Genomic DNA, 24058 nt, shown 5'->3' on the forward strand with positions numbered 1-24058 from the left:
GAAAACCTATCAAGGCTTTTTATCTTTTGGATCGTTTTGCTTGAAATTAGTACAATTAACTGAATATCTAGTGTCATTTCCAGCAGTCAGACCTCTCAGTATTTGGACGGTTTTCATAATTTCCTGTTAACACGTCTGAACTGAAGTGACTCTGATGTGACTGAAGCGTTGATTTTCAGCTTTAATTGAGGAAATTTAACTCACATGAAGTGTTTTTATGGAGTCCCTGAGCTAAGAAGACGTCTGAGCGACGAGAAGCTTCTTCCAGGTGTTTCCTCATTATTCCAGGACAACTTGAGGTCAAAGATCCGGATTTAGTTTCAACAGTTCATCTGTTGTTGAGAACTCTTAAAGAGGCATCGATGGAAATTATAGAGGCTGGAAGGCAAAACAAAGAAACCAGACAGACGCCAGAGGAATTTATGGAGAAACAGATTATTAAAAACAATCCATTAACGAAAAGAGCAACACCAAAAAAGGCGTCAAGATCCAGAAGAGCAACGTCAAAAAAGATGACAATTCTTGAGTCAGTTTGGACATTCTGTGCTTTTTTGGTTGAGTTTCATCCATCCATCCATTCTCTATACACCTCTTTATCCTCACTAGGGTCATGGGGGGTGCTGGAGTCTATCCCAGCTGACTCTGGTGAAGGCAGGGGACACCCTGGACAGGTCACCAGTCTGTCACAGGGCTACATATACAGACACACAATCACACTCACATTCACACCTACGGATAATTTAGAGTAACCAATTAACCTCAGCATGTTTTTGGACTGTGGGAGGAAGCCGGAGTACCCGGAGAAAACCCACGCATGCACAGGGAGAACATGCAAACTCCATGCAGAAAGATCCCAGGCCGGGATTTGAACCGGGGATCTTCTTGCTGTAAATGCTAACCACTACATCACTGTGCAGCCCTGTTTCAAATCATTTTGGTCAAATTTAGATGGAGAGGAAAATCTATTTTTTTCTACCGTTGGTAACATGCGTCATTTTGACCAAAGTCTGATTTATTTTGGTGACATGTTGAAGGTAGCATGACCACATTTTAAATACATTTTGATGCTTTTTGAGTAAATGTGGACATATTTTCCTCATTTTGGACGGATTTTGAATACATTCAGACGTTTGGGGTTTTTATGTTGCTTTGGACAACTTTCAAATCATTTTGAACTAATATTTTCTAGTTTTGGTAAAACCCATGAGACTAACCCTAAAATGACTCAAAACTTGGTTATTTTGAACAGTAAGAGACTTTGTGGATAATTTCAAGTCATTCTGGACAAGTCTTCCACCAGTTTGGACAAGTTTCAAATCATTTCCCATATTTCCAACCTACTGGATGAATAAATGAAGTCAGCATGGCTCAGAAACAGAACAGAGCAGCAGGTTGGTGGAGATCCATCAGCATGGAGGAACATCTACTGATGAACAGATTCAAAACTGGAATAAAATAATTTCAAAATGACTCAAAAATGGTCATTTTCAACTAATTTTGAATCATTTTCAACTAATATCTAACAACTTTGAGTTATTATAGACATGTTTTGCGCCATTCTGGACAATTTGAAGAAGTTTTAAATCCCTCGTCTCCTTCTGAATGCTTGTTGTTTCCACAGAGGTGCAGGAAAAAATGAGAAACTGCTGCTTGGAGGGTTAAACCTGAAAGTCTGCACTTCTGTCATATCTGGACTTTTTCATTTTAAAAAGAAAATAATATGGAAACTGTCTAAATACATACAGACTGGATTTACCTGAAGATCTCCTGAAGAAGTTAAACTTCTTCTCAGAGTTCAGACTTTAGTTTTGATTCATGCAAGTAAACAAACAGAAACACTGCAGAGAGAGAGATAAACCTGTTAAACTCTGATAAAACAACAACCAGAAAAGATTTAAAATACAAAACCAGAAGAGAAACGCTGGACTTCAGTAGATATAAGATGATCTCACCTCCACAGCTCTGTTCACTCCTGTCGACTTTATGTTCCTGAAATGTGGATAAATAAATGGAGACGGAGGCGAAGGTGAGTTAAGAGTTTTATTAGAGCTGAGAGGAAGAAACAGGAAGTTACAGAGAAGACAGGAAGTTTAGTCGATACAAAATAAAAGTGGAATAAAGAGGTCAGAGATGTGAAGATTCACAGGTCAGAGTCCAGGTCACTTCTGGCCGAGCTGAGAGAGCTGTGGGCGAGAACCAAGACAGGGGGTCAGAAACAGGTGATGGATAGGTGATAAACAGGTGATAAACAGCTAATAAACAGGTGGTAAACAGGTGATGGATGGGTAATAAACAGCTAATAAACAGGTGATAAACAGGTGAACAGGTGAGTTGTCTGACCTGTTTGATGAACTGAGCAGCGTTGAAAAGTTCACTGCATCCGTAAACGACCTTCTTTCCTTGTTTGGACTGAAAACACACAAACAGGAAGTAACTGAGTACAATTACTGTAGTACAAATACCACTTAGTGGTACTTTTTACTTCCACTACTACAGTGCAGTACCTTTGTGTAATCCACCAGGTTCTGGTACTCGATGTAGTTTCCTCCTCCGACCACAAACACGATGGCCTGAAACACAAAATATTAAAAACTTATGTATTTAACAACAGAAGGACCTAAAATCTTTAATTCTTATTTTATATTTTAGTCGTAAGAACTATCATAGACCCTGTGCACGATAGCATGTGCTAGTTCCGGTTGAAAAACTCCGGGTGCTACAGTTACTTCCGGTCCTGCTTACAGCGCTGTCAAAATGGAAGAAGCCAGCAGTACACTTTACTTTTCCAGATGCCTAGGCAACTTGCCTAAAATTTCTGTTGACGATGTTTATCGTCTCGTTGATGATTTTTCGTCAGCTCCTCAAAGCAAACGGGAAAAGGGATTCAAATTTTATATATCCCAGTACATATATAACTTTGAAGGTAAGTGGCATCGCATCCTACATAACTAGTGCTAGCTTAACTGTAGGGCTTGCCAAACATGTACCTTATCATTTTATTTTCTGGTATTTATACATTACTATTTTTTGCTTAGTTAGCTACTAGAATCCACTTTACACTTTAGTCTTTGGTACTTAGTTGGTGGACGCGGGAGTTGATGGACATCTCGCTGCCTGGACCACTGACTACCTCACTGACCGTCCACAGTACGTGCGGCTGTGAGTCAGAGGTGGTAGTCTGCAGCACGGGGGCGCCCCAGGGCACCGTCCTCTCGCCCTTCCTCTTCACCATCTATACCTCAGACTTCACCTACAACACGGACAGCTGCCATCTCCAGAAGTTCTCTGATGACTCCGCCATTGTGGGCCGTGTGTCTGAGGGGAACGAGCTGGAGTATCGGTCGGTCATCATGGACTTTGTGGACTGGTGTGAGCGCAACCATCTGTGCCTCAACACCAGTAAGACGAAGGAGATGGTGGTCGACTTCAGGAGAAGGACACTCCCACATCCACCAGTGAACATCCAGGGGCAGGACATTGAAACAGTGGACAGTTTCAAGTACCTGGGTGTTCACCTCAACAATAAACTGGACTGGTCCCACAACACCGATGCTCTGTACAAGAAGGACCAGAGTCGCCTCCACCTTCTGAGGAGGCTGAGGTCCTTCGGAGTGTGCAGACCTCTACTAAGGACTTTCTACGACACCGTGGTAGCCTCTGCTTTCCTCTACGCTGTCGTCTGCTGGGCCCCGGGCAGCACAGAGCGGGACATGAAGAGACTGAACAAGCTGACCAAGAGGGCCAGCTCTGTCCTGGGCTGCCCACTGGACTCTGTGATGGATGTGGGTGAGAGGAGGATGTTGACCAAGCTCTCATCCATCATGGACAACAGCTCCCACCCACTGCACCGGACTGTAGTGGAGCTGAGCAGCTCCTTTAGCACGAGACTCAGACACCCTCAGTGCAAGAAGGAGCGCTACCGCAGGTCCTTCATCCCCACTGCCATCAGACTGTAGAACACTACTGTGTAGTTGTTATTATGTGCAATATTTATTATCTTGTTCTTGTACTTTCGTGACTTTTGCACTCCTGTTTTTTGTTTTTGTTTCTAAGAGCCCTGTAATGTTAAATTTCTCCTTTGTGAGATTAATAAAGTCTATCTTATCTTATCTTATCTTAGTTGCGCTTCAGTGTCCCACCTGCGGTACACTTTGAGATCTGCATAAGCAATTTGCTAAATGTCTGAAACTGCAAACGCGATTATACAAACACTATACACCGATGGAAAGCTTTGATTCTCATGAATCCGCCGGTATAAACCACTTTCAGATGTGATTACCACAGCGGGTGAGAAAAACACATTTGTCCGACAAACAAGGAATATCCATCCATCATTTCTCTATACACGGCTTCAACGCACACAGCGCGACTCACATTTCCGGGTTCATTATTACACACTGATGAAAATATTCCACAAAAAACGGCCATAATCCAACCTTTTACATCCAGACGACACAAGCCAGTAAACTATTTTGTCCAAAACATGTCTTGAAGTCGGTATAAAATCCCCGAATCGGTCGTTTTCAAGGAAATGCACCTCGCGATGCGCGTCTAATATTCCCCGTATTTCTCGTCATATTTTTATTTACAAATAGAATATTAGCGATTTTTTGTACTGAAAATGTCTGGAATTGACTGAAGCTTAAAGGGTTAGTCGAGTTCAGCAAAACATTTTGTATTTTTGTTTGAACAAAATGACAAATGCTTGGATTTCCTCTATATTTAATTAGGTGTCAAAACAGAATAACAAATGATTGAAGAGTGCACGGATTGTTGTTATAGTTTATCAGATATTTGCTGTTTGATCAGTGACTATGCACTAATATTCCCGATCCTCAGCTCAGTGTGAAACATTTTTTTCGTCTAATTTTGGCAATCCACTGAGCCCGCAAATGCCGGTCTTTTGGAAAACGGTGAAGGCTTATAGAAGCGTTATAAACACCAGAAGCCGAACATAATGGTACACTACAGTACCTCCCATATCGACCTTGAACACGCTGAAATCTGATTTTTTGTTTTGCCGAGAAAACAATGTTTTTCTTTTTTGATTCCATGTTATCCATGCTGCCAAATAGCCTCCGGAAGGACCTGTAAGCCCTCCTGGTCAGAACCCGGAAGTTAGCATTTTGATGTGCACAGGGTCTGTTAAAGGATGTCTGTGGACATGCTGGACGAGTTTCTGTCATTGTTCATCATTTTGACTTATTCTGGATGATTATTTATTCTGAACAACCTTTAAGTCACTTTTTTTTAAATTTTGGCCATTTTTTGAGTCACTGAACAAATTTCAAGTAATTTTGACATTCAGAAGCATTCTGAACAAATTTCTGTGATTCTGGACAAAGTCTGAGTGATTTTTTGAATAAAAAACTAATTTAATGACTTTATTAGTATATTTTTGTCAAAGAATGATAGATAATTGAATTCAATCTATTTTGTTTTCTAACTGCCGTTTGTGGATCTTTCTTCCTCCTGTAATAAATGTTAGTTTTGTGTTTCAGGTGATTTTAGATGTGTGAGGGTTAATCAGGTCCAAATATCACTGAATACAGTCCGGTGAAGCTTCGGTTTTCTGTTTTCTCCTCAGACTGCAGCAGACTTTCTGCATCATTTCCTGTTTCCTGGATTTCCTTTCAACTCTGTTTGTCCTGGAATCGACTCTGAATCTAATCAATCAACCTCACCTCCTGAAACGGGTTCTTGTTCCTGGGAATGGAGCTGAAAAACAGCAGCAGAAGATCAGACTTTCTGTTAGTCAGCAGCAGACTGTTCTACTGATGATCGGGTTATTGATTATTGATTATTGATCGTACCTCTCGCTGCCTCGCAGCATCTTTGGGTCGAAGTATCGATAGTCGTCTGTTTCCTGGAAGAAAAAAAACATCAAACAGCTGAGTTTAATTTAAGCAGCAGATCTTTAAAAATGTTTTACAGATGACTCACTGCTTTCTATTTAAAGGTTCAGCTTCAGATTAAAATCCAACATCAGACAGTAGAAACAGGAAATATTTGATTTCTCTAATACTTCACAGTTCCACCTTTATTTCAGAAACATTGTTTCTGTGTTTCTTCCTGTTACTGCTCTGAAAAAGTTACAGCAACTCAATTTTAATATGTAGATTAGTCTGGTTTGTTTTTGGATCCAAAATGAGTTAAAAAACGGCAAAAATGACCAAGAACTAAGAAAAATACTTAGACTACTGTTCAACAGTTTGGGTTCATCCATTAAACTCCCACTTTTATCCATGTGCTAACATAACTGAACAAGGGTTTTCTAACCATCAATGAGCCTTTCAACACCATTAGCGAACACAATGTAGCATTAGAACACAGGAGATGTTCCTCTGTACCCATATGGAGATATTCCATTAAAAATCAGCTGTTTACAGCTACAATAGTCATTTACCACATTAACTATGTCTGCACTGGATTTATCAGTCATTTAATGGTATCTTTACTGAAAAAAAACTGCTTTTCTTTCAAAAATGAGGACATTTCTAAGAGAGGCCAGACTTTTGGACAGTCTCGTAAATATTAAAAATATAAAACAGTGTCCAAAAAGATTCAAGCATTCTTCATAAAGCCTCCACATTATCCAAAGAAATCTCAGCCGACAAAAATGTGTCCAGAATGATGGAAACATCGTCCACGATGACAAATGATCAAAAGTGACAATAAATTTGCTGAAATTGATCAGAAAAAGGTGTTCAAGAGATTAGAAACTTGTTCTAAAAGACATTATTATCCAAAATGGTTCAAATATTAAATGATGCACAAATTATTCAGAATTACAAAAAAGGGTCCAAAAATTACTCAAGTTATTTGAAAAAAGGCCGCGGACTGTGCAATAGGACTCTAAACGTGTCCAGAACCACTCCACCATAAACCACACATATCTCAGTGCTTGTTCTCGTTATTGATGCTAATTTGTGGCTGAATGTGTCTTTGAAGGTGTTGATGGACAAACAGAAGAAGGTGAAGGTTCTATTAATTCCTCCAATGTTCATGTGAAGCCAACAGAACAACATCCAGAGATCTGACAGAATGTTCTCCTTCCTCCTCTTTCATGTGGATCCAGAGCTGCTCCTCCTCCTCCTCAACAACAGGATCTTTGTTGCTCGTCTGTAACTCCAGACGCTGAGAACCCGCCGCTGTGTTTCTGCCGGTCCTCCTGTCCCTGTGAGGACCGGCTCTCTGGAAGCTTCAGGGTTCTGATCCGGTTTCTGGGTTCCCGTTAGAACCTCCTCCGGGCCGAACAGCTCTGAATTCCAGAGATCCTGCCGGGTGTCAAAGCGTGCGTTGGTTCACGTGTGGTCACATGTGAGTGATGTAATCTGCCCTCCGCACGCGCTCAGACCGTGCCGCTAACGTGGAGCTAACGGCTGTCAATCACAGCCGAGGTGAGAAGAAAAGTCTGCTGGTGTCCATCCGCCGCTGAAAGTAGTCCCAGCTAACACACTGCTTCCTGTTTGATAAAATATCTTCCAGCTTTACAAAAAACTGATTCTGAATGACAGGAAACACAAATCTTTACTATTTATCCCTCTATCAGACCTGATCATCAACATATTGATCGATTGGTTTGTTTCCATGACTGACTGTATAGAAACTGAAAGTGATGAAGGACAGCCGACAGTCGTTTCAGTTCGATGGTTAGCTGTCCAACGTTGTGAATGATGTGGAAAATTATGTGAAAAAAGACAAAAATGTGTCCTACACTAGTCTTTATCTGCAGCGATATCTAAAATGACCTTACAGTAACTCAAAACGACAAAAACGGGTCCAAAGCGAAAACGGTCTTAAATCACATAAAATGATCAGAATGAACCAAAAATTATTTAAATTGATTTAAATCTGTCTAAGAAAAGCAGCAGAACACCGCTGTATAATTCAGCTTAATTAAATTATTAAAGCTTCTAGATGAGAATCTGAGAAAGTCTCCAGAATGAAGGAACAAGGAAGGAAGAAGAGCTGCTAAGAAGACGTCATTGAGGCCTGAAAACATCCAAAAACATCTAAACTCTGCCACAAATGCTGGACTGTAGACGACTGGAAGAAGGTTCTCTGAACGGATGAGTCCAAGTCTGAACTCCTCGGTCAGCATCGTTGTGTTCATGTCCTTAGAAAAGCTGGACAACGTTTTGATGGTAGATGCATCACAGTGAAACACGGTGAGAGAAGTTCTACTAGTTAATATAGATGGTCTACCACACCATCTTCATGGAATCCCTTCTGGAGTGAGCCTGATTGGTGGTGGGTTCAAACACCAAGAAGACAACGACCACAAGCAGACTTCAAAGCTGAGCAGAGACGGATGGACCAAGAAACAGCAATCTGGAGTTCTGCAGTACCGTTGAGATTTCACATCTTTAAGAAGGAGGTGAAGATCCTTTCTCCTGAGCTAAAGATACGCCTCCTTTCCTTCTTTTGTACTGAAACTTCCTCCTTTTCGTCTTCTCTTGTGCCTTTAATCTGGAGTTGTGGACCTGATGGACTGAGGTCTAAGCCCAGACTGGAATCCTACTGAACAGATCTGGGATTTATTGAATTCAAAAACAGATCGCACAAGTTTCATCCAAAGCAAGTGTCTGGAACAGCTGGAAACTATCTGGAGCTCAACAACAGAAGAGACTGCTAACCCAAAATAGGAAGATTTCTGCTTTATGTCTGTGAGTAAAGAATGTTTATTGTTCCAGTTTGTTTGCCTCATAAATAAAAATACAGTTTTAGTCTGAAACAAGTTTTTGACAGACTTCTAAAATATTTGTTTTCTCGTCTGTCTAACTTTCAGTAAGTCTCCTCCACTACTAATCCAGAATCCCTTTTAGCTGCTGATCTTCTGTTTCTATAAGCAGTGAATGAATGTTTCAGACAGACGTAGATCTCTGATTTAAATCCTTTTTTCTGTCAGACTGAAAATCAAACAAATTATTAAAAAAACTGTTCTTGAAAAGAAAGCTGCAGAAATGTAAAGTTTTCTGAATAAATGAATTCCGGTTTTCAGGCAGAAAAACTCACAGGATGAGACTTCATCTCCATCAGGTTGTCCAGGATCCGAGTGACCGGAAGGTTCTGGAAGAAAACAGACCAACAAATGAGTTGTTGGTTACAGATGTTCTGTGAAAAGTTGTTTTCTTCGATCGCTCTGCTGATTTTAATAAACGTGTCTTACCCAGAGTCAGTTTGATTCACAACTTTGGTTTTCAGTTTCTGTCCATTTGAACCATTTTGAGTCATTTTTCAACATTTTTCCAGCAGGTTTTTGACATTTTGGACAATTTTTGAATCATTTTGAGAAAAGGTTTTTGATAATTGTTGTGCTGTTTTAGACAACTGCAGTTAATTTAGATGATTTCTGAACAATCGTGGCAAGAATGAGTCATTTTAAATCATTTTTGAGCCTATATTTCTTTTGAACACGTCTGAATCATTTCTGAACTATTTTGAGCAAGATTTTGGACATTTTGGAATCATTATGGAGAAGTGTTAGTTTTTTAGTTAGTTAAGATCTAAATGCTGTTTTTTATGCAGAAATTGAGCTTTAAAGGACAGTTCTGACCGTCTACAGGCTCTTTAATCGGACGTCCATCTGCTGTTAGCTTCAAACATTTCTGCTGGGAGTTTTAGTTTTCTACTAGTAGAATAATGATTCTATGAATCATTTCTAGTGATGGATCTGTGATGAGAGCAGTTTATCAGACAGATTTTAGTTTTCAGATGCAGATTATTTGTTCTGCAGCATAAAGACTCACGTGTTGTTTGAGAACCAGGTTCTTCACTCCCTCCATGACGAACTGAGAGCCGGTATTCATCACTCTGGAGAAGAGTCTGAGGAGGAAGAGGAGGATGAAGAGGAGGAGGATGAGGGGGAGGATGAAGAGGAGGAGGAGGAGGAGGATGAAGAGGAGGAGGAGGAGGAGGATGAAGAGTAGGAGGAGGAGGAGGATGAAGAGGAGGAGGAGGAGGAGGATGAAGAGGAGGAGAAAGAGGAGGAGGAAGAGGAGGAGGATGAGGGGGAGGATGAAGAGGAGGAGAAAGAGGAGGAGGAAGAGGGGGAGGATGAAGAGGAGGAGGATGATGAGAAGGATGAAGAGGAGGAGGATGAAGAGGAGGAGGATGAAGATGAAGAGGAGGATGAAGAGGAGGAGGATGAAGAGGAGGAGGATGAAGATGAAGAGGAGGATGAAGAGGAGGAGGAGGAGGAGGAGGATGAGGATGAAGAGGAGGAAGAAGAGAAGGAGGATGAAGAGGAGGAGGATGAAGATGAAGAGGAGGATGAAGAGGAGGAGGAGGAGGATGAAGAGGAGGAGGATGAAGATGAAGAGGAGGATGAAGAGGAGGAGGAGGAGGAGGATGAAGAGGAGGAGAAGGATGAGGATGAAGAGGAGGAAGAAGAGAAGGAGGATGAGGAGGAGGAGGATGAAGAGGAGGAGGAGGAGGAGGAGGATGAAGAGGAGGAAGAGGATGATGAGGAGGAGGATGAAGAGGAGGAGGAGGATGAGGATGAAGAGGAGGAAGAAGAGAAGGAGGATGAGGAGGAGGAGGATGAAGAGGAGGATGAAGAGGATGAAGAGGAGGAAGAGGAGGAAGAGGAAGAGGAGGAGGAGGAGGATAAAGAGGAGGCCAGGGTTAGACTGGTAGTCTGACATTAACAGTTTAAAAACTTGCATCTACAGTGAAATAAATCTCCACATCTGGACTTAAAGACCAACAATCATGATTTCTGTTCAGCTTTCAGAAGAATATTAACGAAGCAGAAAGTTTCTATTTATGGTCTCAGGTGAACGAATCTGAGGACAAATCTTTTTATTTCCATCATGAAGTGCTGCTGAAACTTTTCCAATAAACACAGTTAACGTGAAAGTGGATCAAATCAGACGACAGCAGGTCAGAGTCTTTAAATCATGGACAATAAGTCAGATCAGCACTGGGTTTATTTTATAGTCTGACTATAAAACATTAGTAAAAGAGCTACTTTAGACCAGTTTTTGTCATTTTTGACAGTTGTTGAGTCACCTTGGACATATTCTTGTAATTAGGAGCCATTCTGAGTCATTTTGGATAATAAATATTTTGCCATTTTTGATACTTTATGAGTCAGAGTTTTATGCACTTTTGGACAAATCTGATTAATTTTGCACAACTTTTTGTCATTTTGGACAGTTTTTTTTTTGACATTTTCGTCAATGATAACTTGGTTCTTTTGAGAAATTTCTAAGCTATTTGGGATATTTTTTCTAAATATAGACATTTTTTCTATAGTTTGACTATGAAACATTAGTACACAAGTTATTTTAGAAAGGTTTTTATCATTTTTGACAACTGTTGAGCCACCTTGGATATATGGATTAGGAGCCACTTTGAGTCATTTTGGATGACATTTTGCCATTTTTGACGCTTTATGAGTCACATTTTATGCACTTATGGACACATTTTGAGAATTTTCAAACAAGTTTAACTTTCTTCAGAGTGATTTCTGTGCAGCGCTTTGCTCAGACGCAGCTTTAAGAGGACTATTAGTGAAGCAGAGTGTTTTATCTCTGGTCAGATCATATTTCTCCATGGCTGCAGCCGTTATATTTCCACACATTATCCAAGAAACTGGATAAAATCAGACACACAGCTGCTCCAAGTCTTTAAATCATGGATAATAACTCACAACACCACTGCTTTCATTTCCTATTTTGACTATTAAAATGATTATTGTGACATTCTAGTGTTATTCGGATTCTAAAAGGAATTAAAACATTCCTTATGAACGTTATGAACTCACCCCATGGGTTTGACTCCACTGTTGCCGTAGTTGGCAGGTGTTGCAGCCATTTTAGTGAACGCCCTGGAAATAATCAGAAGAACAATTAAAAGCTGACTGAACTAGACTCTGTTCTTACCACAGTAGAATAAAACACCACAGAGGAAGAATAACGCTGCATCATATACGGTGTTTATAAAGCACAGTAAAGGATGATTTCCATGAATCAGACCGACTTACTTCCACTGTTTGATGTAGTTTAGAGGTGAGAGGTCGCAGCCTGCGTCCGTCAAAGCCTTTTTGTACTGCTCCAGGTCCGACTGAAACACAAAAACAACCACAAACCAACGTTAACGCAACATAAGACAACCAGGACCACGTTTCCCAACATAATGTTAACAAGGACAGAGCATTGTGGGAGTTTAGCCAGCAAAGGGGGCACCATGACAGCGACTAAAGTGGTGATTAAAGACCTCCAACCAGAGCTTTCCTTTTTTAGGGCACAGTGAAGTGCACTAAAATGGAAATTCTGTGGACCCACGTCTGATAATTACTCCATTTGAACGGGTTACAAGAATGCCCACATCAGATTATCATCAATATTATATTACATTTTATGGGTATTAGAAAATGGTTTTGACACAGAGAGAATTGTGTTTAGAAGCTTACTGTGGTATCAAATGTAGGAAAAATTATGCTTTCGTCATCTATAGTAGTTCTAACCAAACAACTATCACACATACTGATATGAGCCTTAAAGTTTAGCCAGAATGACCTTATAAAAGTTTCCTCTGGTGAATTATCAGAAAACGGAAGAAGGTTCTTTGGTCTGATAAGATTAAAATGGAGCTTTATGTTTATTAGATGATGTGAAGCATGGTGGTAATTTCTGTCCTTTCTGTGGTGATTTTGTGTTCTTTTTGTGACAATTATCCCTCTTTTTGTGGTAGTTTTAGTCCATTTTGTAGCGATTTTGCATCTTTTGTGTTGATCTTGCATGCTTTTGTGAACATATGAAGTTATGTGGTTCAAAAGTGATAAATCTGGGCACACCTCTATGGACTTCAAGGACCTGGAACTCTCAATTATTGACAGTATGAAGGTTGAACTTTGATCATTAAATAGTTTCTGACTGATACATTTATTACAGAATGACGTCTTCTAACTGCTGCTGTGGTTTTGGCTTCTCAAAGTGTTTTGAATCCTGTAAATTACGAGACTTTTCAGATTTCAACACATGCAGAGTGTTTTTTTCCTTCTCTGTGGTCATCATGTGAGATTCTCCATCCTGCACTTGAACTTAAACAAAAATAAATCAAGCGTCTCGGCAGCAGCAGCACTATTCCAGGAATGCAGGTTTCAGTGGCGTTTTCCTGCCACGCATATAGACGTGGTAGTAAGAAAACATTCCATACGACTGTTATTTCCTGGTGGAGGTGACGCTCAGAGGATCATCTGCTCAGTTTCCTCCTCGCTGAGCTTCTGACCGGAGGATTACACAACCTGCACAGCCGTGTGAGGAAAGACACCAAAGAAATCCAACACATCAGTCAGAAAAGCGGGCAGCACCCAGGAGACCCTGAAGGCTGATCAAAGGAGGCCGAGAGGGGACAGAAGGAAGCAGACGGGAGGCCGAGAGCTGGTGATGGAGGGATAATCCTGGGAGGTCGACGCTCAGCTGGACGGCAGATGAAAGAGGTTCATGTCCTGATGGAAGGAGAGTCGCCTTATCGTCCGGCAGGAAACAGGACGAGAGGAGAAGGCCTCCAACAACCAACAGTAACGGTCATACCGAGGAAGCCAATGACTTTACTGCCACTGCTAATCCAGCAGGGATGTTAGTTTGTATAGACGTTAACAAAACCAGCCATCAGGACAAGTTTTCTTTAAAGAAATCTAAAATATGACACCATTCATGAGGCAAAATCTGTAAGACCTGAGAGAGATTGTCAGATCTTCAACTTTCATTCAACTAATCATGTTTGACATGAGGTTCCAGTAGGAAAATGAGCCAAATCCAAGTTTAAAATCATGATATTTCACTCAAATCGCTTTATTCTACAGGTCTGGGATTCAGTAGAAACCAACTGGACTTCTCTTGTAGGTTCTGGAAGGCAGAGATTGTTGGAGAGATGAGTGAAGTAAGACATCTGCACGACCGTTCAACAGGCTGGGTTCATCCAGATAAACCCCCACTTTTATCCATGTGCTAACATAACTGCTCAAGGGTTTTCTAACCATCAATGAGCCTTTCAGCACCATTAGCTAACACAATGTAGCATTAGAACACAGGAAATGTTCCTCTGTACCCCTATGGAGATATTCCATTAAAAATCAGCTGTTTACAGCTACAACAGTCATTTACCACATTAACTATGTCTACACTGGATTTATCAGTCATTTCATCTTATCTTCATTGTAAAAAAAAAAAAAAAAAAAGATTTTGTCTGTTGGTAACTTCTGACACTATGAACAAATTTTGATTCGTTCTGGACATGTTGAAGCTATTATGAGCAGATTTTGACAAAAATTTTAGTAAATTTTTAAGCTTTTTGAGTAAATGTGGCCAGATTTTCCTAATTTTGGACAGATTATGAATAAATTTAGACATTTTGAGAAATTAATGTAAGTTTGGACAAGTTCCAGTGTTGGCAAAACCTGTGAGACTAAAAATCCACTAAAATGGTCATTTTGAACAAAGTTTGAGTCATTTTGAACAATCTCAAGTAATTTTGGACAAATCTTAAACCAGTTGGGACAAATTTCAAGTCACTTGGGATGATTTGACACAGAGGAAAACCAAAGCTACTGGATGAATAAAGAAAGTCAGCATGGCTCAGACACAGAGAACAGAGGAGCAGGTTGGTGGAGATCCATCCAGCATGGAGGAACATCTTCTACTGATGATGAACAGAGGAGAGAGGGAAAGACTGGAGACATGAAGATAGTAGAATATCTACAGGATGAGGAGACAAAATTTGCCCTTTGTTTTTAAACTATGAAACTCAAAATTTGACACTAAATGTTCCTAAAATAAAAAACAACAACAAAATCTTAAGATTTTTTAAAACAAATTGAGTAATTTTTGACAAATTTTAAGTAATTCTGAGTTAGTTTTGTCAAGGTTTCAGTAAATTTCCAGTGGAGACAGCATTTTTCCAGTGTTTTTTCTTTGATTACTTCTTTTACAAAACTGGGGAAAAACAGGAACCGACATGTTTCCAAGGGTCCACAGATGTGGATGCTTGTTTCCAGTTTTGTAAAAGAAATGATCAAAGAATTAATTAGTTTTTCTGCTTTCTGTCATTCTGCAAATAAGCCAGCAAAGGAGAAACAGAAACTGATACATGTAGAATAAAGCAATGTTGATGAAATATTCTGATTTTATGGTTAAATTTCGTACATTTTCGACCTAAATCTGCACAGAAAAATTTAAGATGTTCAGGATCGATTGACTGCTTTAACCGAATGGGCAGAAATTACCCCGAAGCACAGAAAACCAGAGACTTTCTGTCTTATGAAGCACAGATCTGCCATAATTTAATATTCAGTCAAACTTCAGGCCCAACACTGACATCAGCGGAACACATGACCCGGCTAGTTTTCCTTGGAGACGTTCCTCAGCCTTATTGATTAACATCTATGACGGTTCTGTCCCGATGCTGAATGAGCTCTGCCTGAATAATGGAGATGGATGGTTGTAATGACTTCTGCAGAACTCTCAGCAGCTGGAGGTCCGGACCGATCCAACCAACCCACAGTTCCGAAGGTCTGTGGAAACTTCAGGGGGAGAAGAAGTTCTGCAGGGGTTTTCAGGTCTGATTGGAGCAGAGTTCAGGTAGGTGTCGGCAATTGGAAGGAGGGTAGTTTCTGTTTGGAGGTGTGAACGAAGAAAAAGAATGACCTGCTCCAGCTCTGAGGAAACTAATAACCGTCAGAGTCACTGTCAGTTCATGAAGGATGAGAGTTGAGAGCCAAACCAAACCTGATCCAGCTGTTCCTCTGACAGTGACTCTGAGCAGGTCTCTGTTTCTGAGAGGACCTTTGTTCACTCTCATAATGACATTATGGACATAAAGGAGCCAAGAAGATGCTTCTTGTAAAGAGGTTATTGATCAACATGCAGAACACCGGGGTGAGTGGGACTGTAAACCATCTGTAGAAACCATTTCTGCTGCTGCCAGTCCACAGCTGGTGATGTAAGTGTTCCTCTGTGCTGCTTCAGTTTGAGAGTCTAGATGAAAACTGGCGGCGACGATTGGAAGATCTGGAGGACTGTCATCAGAGACTTCCAACGAACTTTAGTTGGGTTGAATCCGATCCAGATTTCAACAGGAAGTTCATCCTGATGCTGCAGGTCGTCAGGAAGATGCTGGAGGTTCGACTTCAGAGTAAAATTTTAAGAAGACACCAGTGGTTTATAGTTAAAGGTGAAGTAAGAAAACAAGAATTTACTATAAAGATTCTTTCATGTCAAAGTGAGAACAGATTTCTACAAAGTAGTGTCTGTAAAATAAGTGACAACATAAGAATCCACACCCTTAGATGAACCTTCAGGCCCATCATGGATCTTGTTGGTCACCATCAGTCTGAACATCTGGATGCTTCTTCTTTATAAACGCTCTCAGGTTCCACAGGATCCTGAGCGAACAGAACTTTTCAGGTCCAAACTCCAATTCTCAGCTGGACTGAGGTCTGGACTCTGACTCCTCCAGAACTTCCATCTTGTTGTCTTCAAATCATCTCTGAGGATCTTGTCTGTTTGCTTCCACTCATCGTCTGGATGGAAAACTGATCTTCTCCATGTCTCAGATCTCTTCAGACTGCATCAGGTTGTCCTCCAGGATTTAATTTACCCTCTATCTTTACCAGCCTTCCAGGACCTGCTGCTGAGGAACATCATGATGCTGCCACCACCGTGCTTCACATCATGATGCTGCCTCCACCATGCTTCACATCATGATGCTACCATCACCGTGCTTCACATCATGATGCTGCCACCACCGTGCTTCACATCATGACGCTGCCTCCACCGTGCTTCATCATGACGCTGCCTCCACCGTGCTTCACATCATGACGCTGCCTCCACCGTGCTTCACATCATGACGCTGCCACCACCGTGCTTCACATCATGACGCTGCCACCACCGTGCTTCACATCATGATGCTGCCTCCATCGTGCTTCACATCATGATGCTGCCATCACCGTGCTTCACATCATGACGCTGCCACCACCGTGCTTCACATCATGACGCTGCCACCACCGTGCTTCACATCATGATGCTGCCATCACCGTGCTTCATCATGACGCTGCCACGACCGTGCTTCATCATGACGCTGCCTCCACCGTGCTTCACATCATGACGCTGCCTCCACCGTGCTTCACATCATGACGCTGCCACCACCGTGCTTCACATCATGACGCTGCCACCACCGTGCTTCACATCATGATGCTGCCTCCATCGTGCTTCACATCATGATGCTGCCACCACCGTGCTTCACATCATGATGCTGCCTCCATCGTGCTTCACATCATGATGCTGCCTCCATCGTGCTTCACATCATGATGCTGCCACCACCGTGCTTCACATCATGACGCTGCCACCACCGTGCTTCACATCATGATGCTGCCTCCATCGTGCTTCACATCATGATGCTGCCATCACCGTGCTTCACATCATGACGCTGCCACCACCGTGCTTCACATCATGACGCTGCCACCACCGTGCTTCACATCATGACGCTGCCACCACCATGCTTCACATCATGACGCTGCCTCCATCGTGCTTCACATCATGATGCTGCCTCCACCGTGCTTCACATCATGATGCTGCCACCACCGTGCTTCACATCATGATGCTGCCATCACCGTGCTTCACATCATGACGCTGCCACCACCGTGCTTCACATCATGATGCTGCCTCCATCGTGCTTCACATCATGACGCTGCCACCACCGTGCTTCACATCATGATGCTGCCACCACCGTGCTTCACATCATGATGCTGCCATCACCGTGCTTCACATCATGACGCTGCCACCACCGTGCTTCACATCATGATGCTGCCTCCATCGTGCTTCACATCATGATGCTGCCACCACCGTGCTTCACATCATGATGCTGCCTCCATCGTGCTTCACATCATGATGCTGCCTCCATCGTGCTTCACATCATGATGCTGCCACCACCGTGCTTCACATCATGACGCTGCCACCACCGTGCTTCACATCATGATGCTGCCTCCATCGTGCTTCACATCATGATGCTGCCTCCACCATGCTTCACATCATGATGCTGCCTCCACCGTGCTTCACATCATGATGCTGCCACCACCATGCTTCACATCATGACGCTGCCACCACCATGCTTCACATCATGATGCTGCCTCCACCGTGCTTCACATCATGATGCTGCCACCACCGTGCTTCACATCATGATGCTGCCTCCATCGTGCTTCACATCATGATGCTGCCACCACCGTGCTTCACATCATGATGCTGCCTCCATCGTGCTTCACATCATGATGCTGCCTCCATCGTGCTTCACATCATGATGCTGCCATCACCGTGCTACACATCATGATGCTGCCATCACCGTGCTTCACAGTTGGAATGGTGTGTTTGTGATCACGTTCAGTGTTTGGTGTCCATCAAACATATCATGTAGTCTAATGGCCTACAAACTTCATTCTAGTCTCCTCACACCAAAGAACCTTCTTCCAGGTGTCTTCAGAGTCTCCACATGTCTTCTGGTGAACTCTAATCCAGATTTAATTGGAGCTTTTTATGAACAGAGTCTTTCTCTTTGTCTCCATGAAGCTTTGACTGGTAAAGAACAGACAACAGTTGCTAGATGAACAGTCTCTAACATCTCAGCTGCTGGAGCTGGAACTCCTTCAGAGGAGTCATAGGTGTCTTGGTGGCTTCCTCACTAGTCTCAGGACCAAAGTAACTCCATGTGGAATGTGAATTCTTGCAACAAAACAAAACCACAGTAATGTGAACAAACTCGCTCTCAAGCAACCAAAGTCCTGATCAGCTCTGATGGGATTTACTATTCAGTCCTCTATGGTTTTAATTTCAATTCCCCTCAGGTCTTTCAGTTCCCCGAATGTTCCTGTTGTGTTCTTTGAAGTGAATGCCGAAACCGCAGAAGAATTCACAGACAGTTAAAGATCCCCAGAGTGACAGTTGTCCTCCATCATCCTCTATTTTGACACAACTGAAGCACACAGGGACTAAAACTGAACCACAAACCCTCACATCCCTGTTTCACCGCTAAGTCACCTCATACAGCTGTGAATAATCCCAGAAAATACTGAACATCTTCTTAAAAACACATTCTGCTCATAACTCTGCCTTTACAGGTTCATGACTGCAGACTGAAACAAAGTGAAACCAACTAACAGCTTTAAGATTTAAGGTCATTTCTGTCTGGAACATTGGTGATGAATGAAAACTGTCCATGTTGGAGTTGCTAAACTCTCATGCTGCTGTGGTCCACTGTCAAGCATTTTGCTGCAAACACAAGGAAAAATTAATGCATGAATGTGAAAACTTTACTGCTCACTTTAGTCTGCAGATTATTTTGATCGATGTATATAATGTCTTTATACTATGAACAGGATCTTTATTCCTTTTTTGATAACTGCAGTTTGATATTTATAATGTTTATTTGTTGATAACTGCATTTTAGATACTTTCATAATGGTTTATAATGTTCATTTTTTAGACAATTGCATATGTAATATGTTAAGTTAACTGGATATACTTATCTTTGACAATTCCATGTCCTTGTTATTACAACCGATGTGGACAAGGCAAAAATTTCATTGTACAAAAGTATGACTGTGCAATGACAATAAAGATTTATCTTATCTTAGTTTAAAAATGCATTGGTTTATATACTATAATTGCATTACTATTGATCATTATTGGTAACACCTTATGCTATTTAAAAGGCAGGTTTGTTTTCTCAAGTTAAAGGAGCCAAGGAACGAGATTTAACTAAAACTACTTTTTCAGTCAGAAGAAAGTCTCTAGAAGTACTAAAACTATTGGCCAGCAGACAATCAAATGTTTGTTGGAACAGGATCACGAAAAACAACCATGTGAGAAGCAAATTAGCTTCTAAAGACTTGAGAAAAGTTCAGTTTAATCCACAAATCAAGTCACTGCTATCATACAGCCCATTGAAAACATTAGACGCTGACCTAAAGTGCTTCTCAACAAAGTTTGAAGGTTATTTTCTCAGTTTCCCTCAGGAGGTTTGAATGTTCAGCTACAGGACTGTGAGAACTTCTTGCTTGTCTAAAACTATTTTCACATCATTCAGGAACCGACTGAGGTGAACTCCGACCGTCAGTCCAACACATCAGCAGCTTTAAAGCGAGAACAGCGAGACGTCGGAGCTCCAGTTCAGACGGTGCAGAGGAGGTTTGGAGATCTGGCGGTCTGAGTTTGCTTCAGACGATGACGGGCCATCGACATCCATCACAGCAGCGGTTTGGAAACGCTCAGGTTTTGGCGAGTTTTAGGTGAAGGCAAAGACACACTACAGTGGACTCGAAGTGAAAACACACACCATCAAACACGGAAAATATTTGGATTTTGGCGGCAAGATTGAGCATTAATTCACAGATATGATTAGTTGCACTTGGTGCGCTGACAAAGGACGCATTGTCAGGACTGCACAGAACCATTAGGCAGCTCCTTCACTGAACGATGGTGACATAAAGCACGACACTCATGGGAACCAGTTCTCAGCTTCAAGATGGTCAGATATTTGTGAGAAGAGGTTGTGCTGAAGTGTTAATCCAAAAATCTATTCTTTCCCTGCTGGAACATCCAGTCTCAGATGTGAGGAAACTTTATGAGTTCCAGTAAAATACATGAACTTCATCTCCAAAGCCCATATTTATAAACCGACAGTTAAAGCAACAAGATTAGTAAAAAGTGTTGATCACCGCATAGAAACTGTTCCACTGTAAGAAGTGATTTTAACAATATTTCAACTAAATTTTGATGATTCTCTGTTGTGAAACACATTTTCTGCGGAAATCCTCAAAAGCTCCTTTAAAGTTCAGAAAAAAGTATAATAAATGTTTTAACATTTTGTTTATTAAATGTGGCCTTCAGTTTTTAGGAGTAGGGAGCACTGTATTACCTCTAAGGTCTAATTCAGCTGCAGAAAATGAAGGTAAAGTGAAAGAAAGGACTGCAGAGAAACAAAATGATGATCCAATTAAAGACTATTGTATTGATGTAAATGTAAAAAACATTTATTTTTACACTTCTGAAACCTTTTAAGGCCTCAAAAAATAACATCTAAAACACGTCCCATAGTAGAAGGAATGCACATTCAGTCTGGTGACAGGACTTTCTGTGATAATAGATATTTTTCCAATGTCATTCCATATTTCTATGTAAAATAACTCATGCAGTCATTTAAATAAATGTTTGATGCATTAGTCTGTGTTCCATTATGAAGCACTACATCAAAAATGACAGATTTTATATTCAGATATGCTGCAGCTCAGAGTGTTTTATGTGTCTAGAGGTATTATCTGGATTTTTTTCATCTTTTGTCGTCACAAATTAAGGCTTCAAAGATATTTTATGGCCTTAAATTTTAAAAGACGTTCTTGAAGGTTATCTAATGGTTTGAACAAGAGGAACTCGATGGTGAATGTCTGCAGTGGGGATTTTGGACAGGATTATTGGGACACGCTGATAAAGACAAGACCTACAAGACTCTGACATTGCTTTCAGGACTTGGACAAGATCTCATGGACTTGTGCAATGTCTTCAATCCAAGGATATCACTGAGAAGTACTTAAATATTGTCTTGAAGACTTGGACGTGATCTTAAGATCTCTTTGTATGAGTCAGTAAGATCTTGGCCAAGTTTAAAGACATTGTACGAATCTCTCAGGGAATCATACAATGTCTTTAATCCAAGGATATCACTATGAAGTACTTGGACATGATCTTCTACATTTGGACAAGATCTTAGAGAATTGAAAGATCTTGAGTCCTACGATATCACCTTGAAGAATTTGTCATTATCTTTGAGACTTGGACAAGATCTTAGTGAAGCGGAAGTTCTTGAATCCTACAATATTTCCGCCTTCAATCCTTCAAGATTTCCGCCCTGTCTTTGAGACTTGGACAATATTGTAGGAAACCTGAGAAGATCTTGAATCCTACGATATCACCTTGTATTTGTTTCTGTGAGTGTGCTACCTCTGAAGGAGCCAGCTGAGCAGTGATGTAGAAGATCAGGAAGAGTCTCATTTTATCTTCAGGTGTCCCAGCTGACAAACACAAACACACCGTTTAGTCAGGTTTGCTGTCAGGTGAATCATCAGTGTGTGGTAATACGTGAAACAACCATCTAAACTCCTTTTTGATGCCTGTGAAGTGTATAAGTGTGTGTTTGTACCATCAGGGTCGCTGATGATGTCCAGCAGAGATTTGTCTAAAGTCGACTTGCTCATCAGTTTCTCTTCATACTCAAAGTAAACGTCCAGTTTTCGACTCTGAGGACACAAACAGCATCAAGTTACTACAAACAGCCACTTTGTTCCCATGGTAAACCTCAGATTATCCAGGTCTGTGGTGATTTAAGGTAACCTGAGCTAAACTGGGTCTGTGGCAGGTTTAGGTTAAAGCTCAGATAAACCAGATTTTCTGTAAATGGTAAATGGTTGTATTTATATAGCGCTTTTATCCAAAGCGCTTTACATGATGATATGTCACATTTACCTATTCAAACACACATTCACACACTGATGGTGGAAGCTGCCATGCAAGGTGCGAACCACAACCCATCAGGAGCAATTAGGGGTTAGGTGTCTTGCTCAGGGACACCTCGACATGAACACAACGGGCCGAGGATCGAACCGGCAACCTTCCAGTTACAAGACGGCCACTCTACCCACTGAGCCATGCCGACCCTGTAGGTATAAATTTAACCTAAGTCAGACTAGGTCTGCAGCAGGTTAACTTGAGTTAAATCAGGTCTTCAGCAAATTTAAGTTAAACCTCAGGCAAACAAGGTCTGCAACAGGTCTAACTTAAACCTGAGTTTAACCAGGTTAGCTGTAGGTTTAAGTTGAACCGCAGTTAAACTAGGTATGTGGCTTGTTTACACTAAACTTCAGCTAACCAGGTCTGTGTCAGATTGAAGCTGAACCTCATAAAAACAAGGTGTGCAACAGGTTTAGCTTAAACCTGAATTAAACCAGGTTTGCAACTTGCTTAAGCTAAACGGGAAGTTAAACCAGGTTTATGGCAGGTTTAAGTTAAATCTTAGTTATATAAGAACTGTGGCAGAATAAACCAAAGTTGAACTAGGTCTGCAGTAGCTTTAAAGAAACCTGAGTTAAACCAGGTCTGTGGCAGGTTTAAGTCAAACCTCAGTTAAACCAAGTCTTTTAAGTTCTTGAGTTGAGGCTAAGTTTGCTGTCGGTTTAGTAAAATGTCTGATAAATGGGATCAGTGGCAGGTTAAAGATCAATAGGTCTGCAGCAGGTTTAAAGTTCAGCCTCAGTTTAACCAGGTGTCATCCTCAGGTAACCAGGTAACCAGGTAAGTGCTGCGTACCTTGATGTGGTCGAGCACTGCGGTGGCGACGTTGGTGTGCAGGTCGATCAGCCTTTTCTTCTCCAGCAGCTCCGGCAGGGAGCTGCAGTAAACACAGAAAAATGTAAAAACCAATCAGCAGAAACGTCTTCAGTCTGCTTCTCACATCAACCCAACATTTCAGCACCTTTTACTGGAGCATCAAGTGTCTTAATCTGTGGAAATCATACAACTAGAAGTCTGTCACAGAGAGAGAAACCTCCTCAATCACTGCTGCCTACAGCCAAAAACAACATCCCTGCAGTTCCCATTTTAAACAGGATTCTAGACAACAGGTTGTTTGGGAAGTTAGAGTTGAGAAGAGTTTCCTGGTTACAGATAAAAAACACAACAGCATCTTAATGGTGGAAACCCCCGAGATGGAAACCAAAAATACAATCAGATGTGCCCTGGCTCAGAGCTCAGCTGTCCTCCAGTTCACAGAAATACAATCTTCAGAAGTTCCCGAGAAACAGTCACTGAAGGGGGTGAAGCTAAAAACTCTGTGTTCTCTTTTTCTGGTATTTAACCTTCTTTAATCCACTGAAATTCAATGACAGTGAGAACAAGCTGAGCAGTGACTGATATAAATAATGTGAATTAAATGTTTGTCTGTTACAAAACTGAGACAAACAGGAACCAGAGTGACATTTTAAACCCTTCTATAAACGCAGACATGTCTT

At 41.3% G+C, this 24058-nt stretch overlaps 1 protein-coding gene across 1 annotated transcript in view; it reads right to left on the reverse strand.

Moving 5' to 3' along the window:
* Nucleotides 1-2026: 2026 nt before the first annotated feature.
* Nucleotides 2027-24058, reverse strand: part of scfd1 (sec1 family domain containing 1) — a 34776-nt gene continuing 12744 nt past the window's right edge. The window contains exons 14-25 of the mRNA XM_022211958.2: nucleotides 23358-23439; nucleotides 22195-22291; nucleotides 21996-22066; nucleotides 11993-12072; nucleotides 11774-11836; nucleotides 9753-9828; nucleotides 9019-9072; nucleotides 5814-5866; nucleotides 5685-5718; nucleotides 2505-2570; nucleotides 2341-2409; nucleotides 2027-2183 (exon numbers count right to left, since the gene is read on the reverse strand). Of these exons, the coding sequence (XP_022067650.1) occupies nucleotides 2160-2183; nucleotides 2341-2409; nucleotides 2505-2570; nucleotides 5685-5718; nucleotides 5814-5866; nucleotides 9019-9072; nucleotides 9753-9828; nucleotides 11774-11836; nucleotides 11993-12072; nucleotides 21996-22066; nucleotides 22195-22291; nucleotides 23358-23439 (769 nt within the window). The 3' untranslated portion in view covers nucleotides 2027-2159. The remainder of the gene's footprint in view (nucleotides 2184-2340; nucleotides 2410-2504; nucleotides 2571-5684; nucleotides 5719-5813; nucleotides 5867-9018; nucleotides 9073-9752; nucleotides 9829-11773; nucleotides 11837-11992; nucleotides 12073-21995; nucleotides 22067-22194; nucleotides 22292-23357; nucleotides 23440-24058) is intronic.

The sequence above is a fragment of the Acanthochromis polyacanthus genome, chromosome 1 (genome assembly GCF_021347895.1).
Source record: "Acanthochromis polyacanthus isolate Apoly-LR-REF ecotype Palm Island chromosome 1, KAUST_Apoly_ChrSc, whole genome shotgun sequence".
Classification (NCBI taxonomy): Eukaryota; Metazoa; Chordata; class Actinopteri; family Pomacentridae; genus Acanthochromis; species Acanthochromis polyacanthus.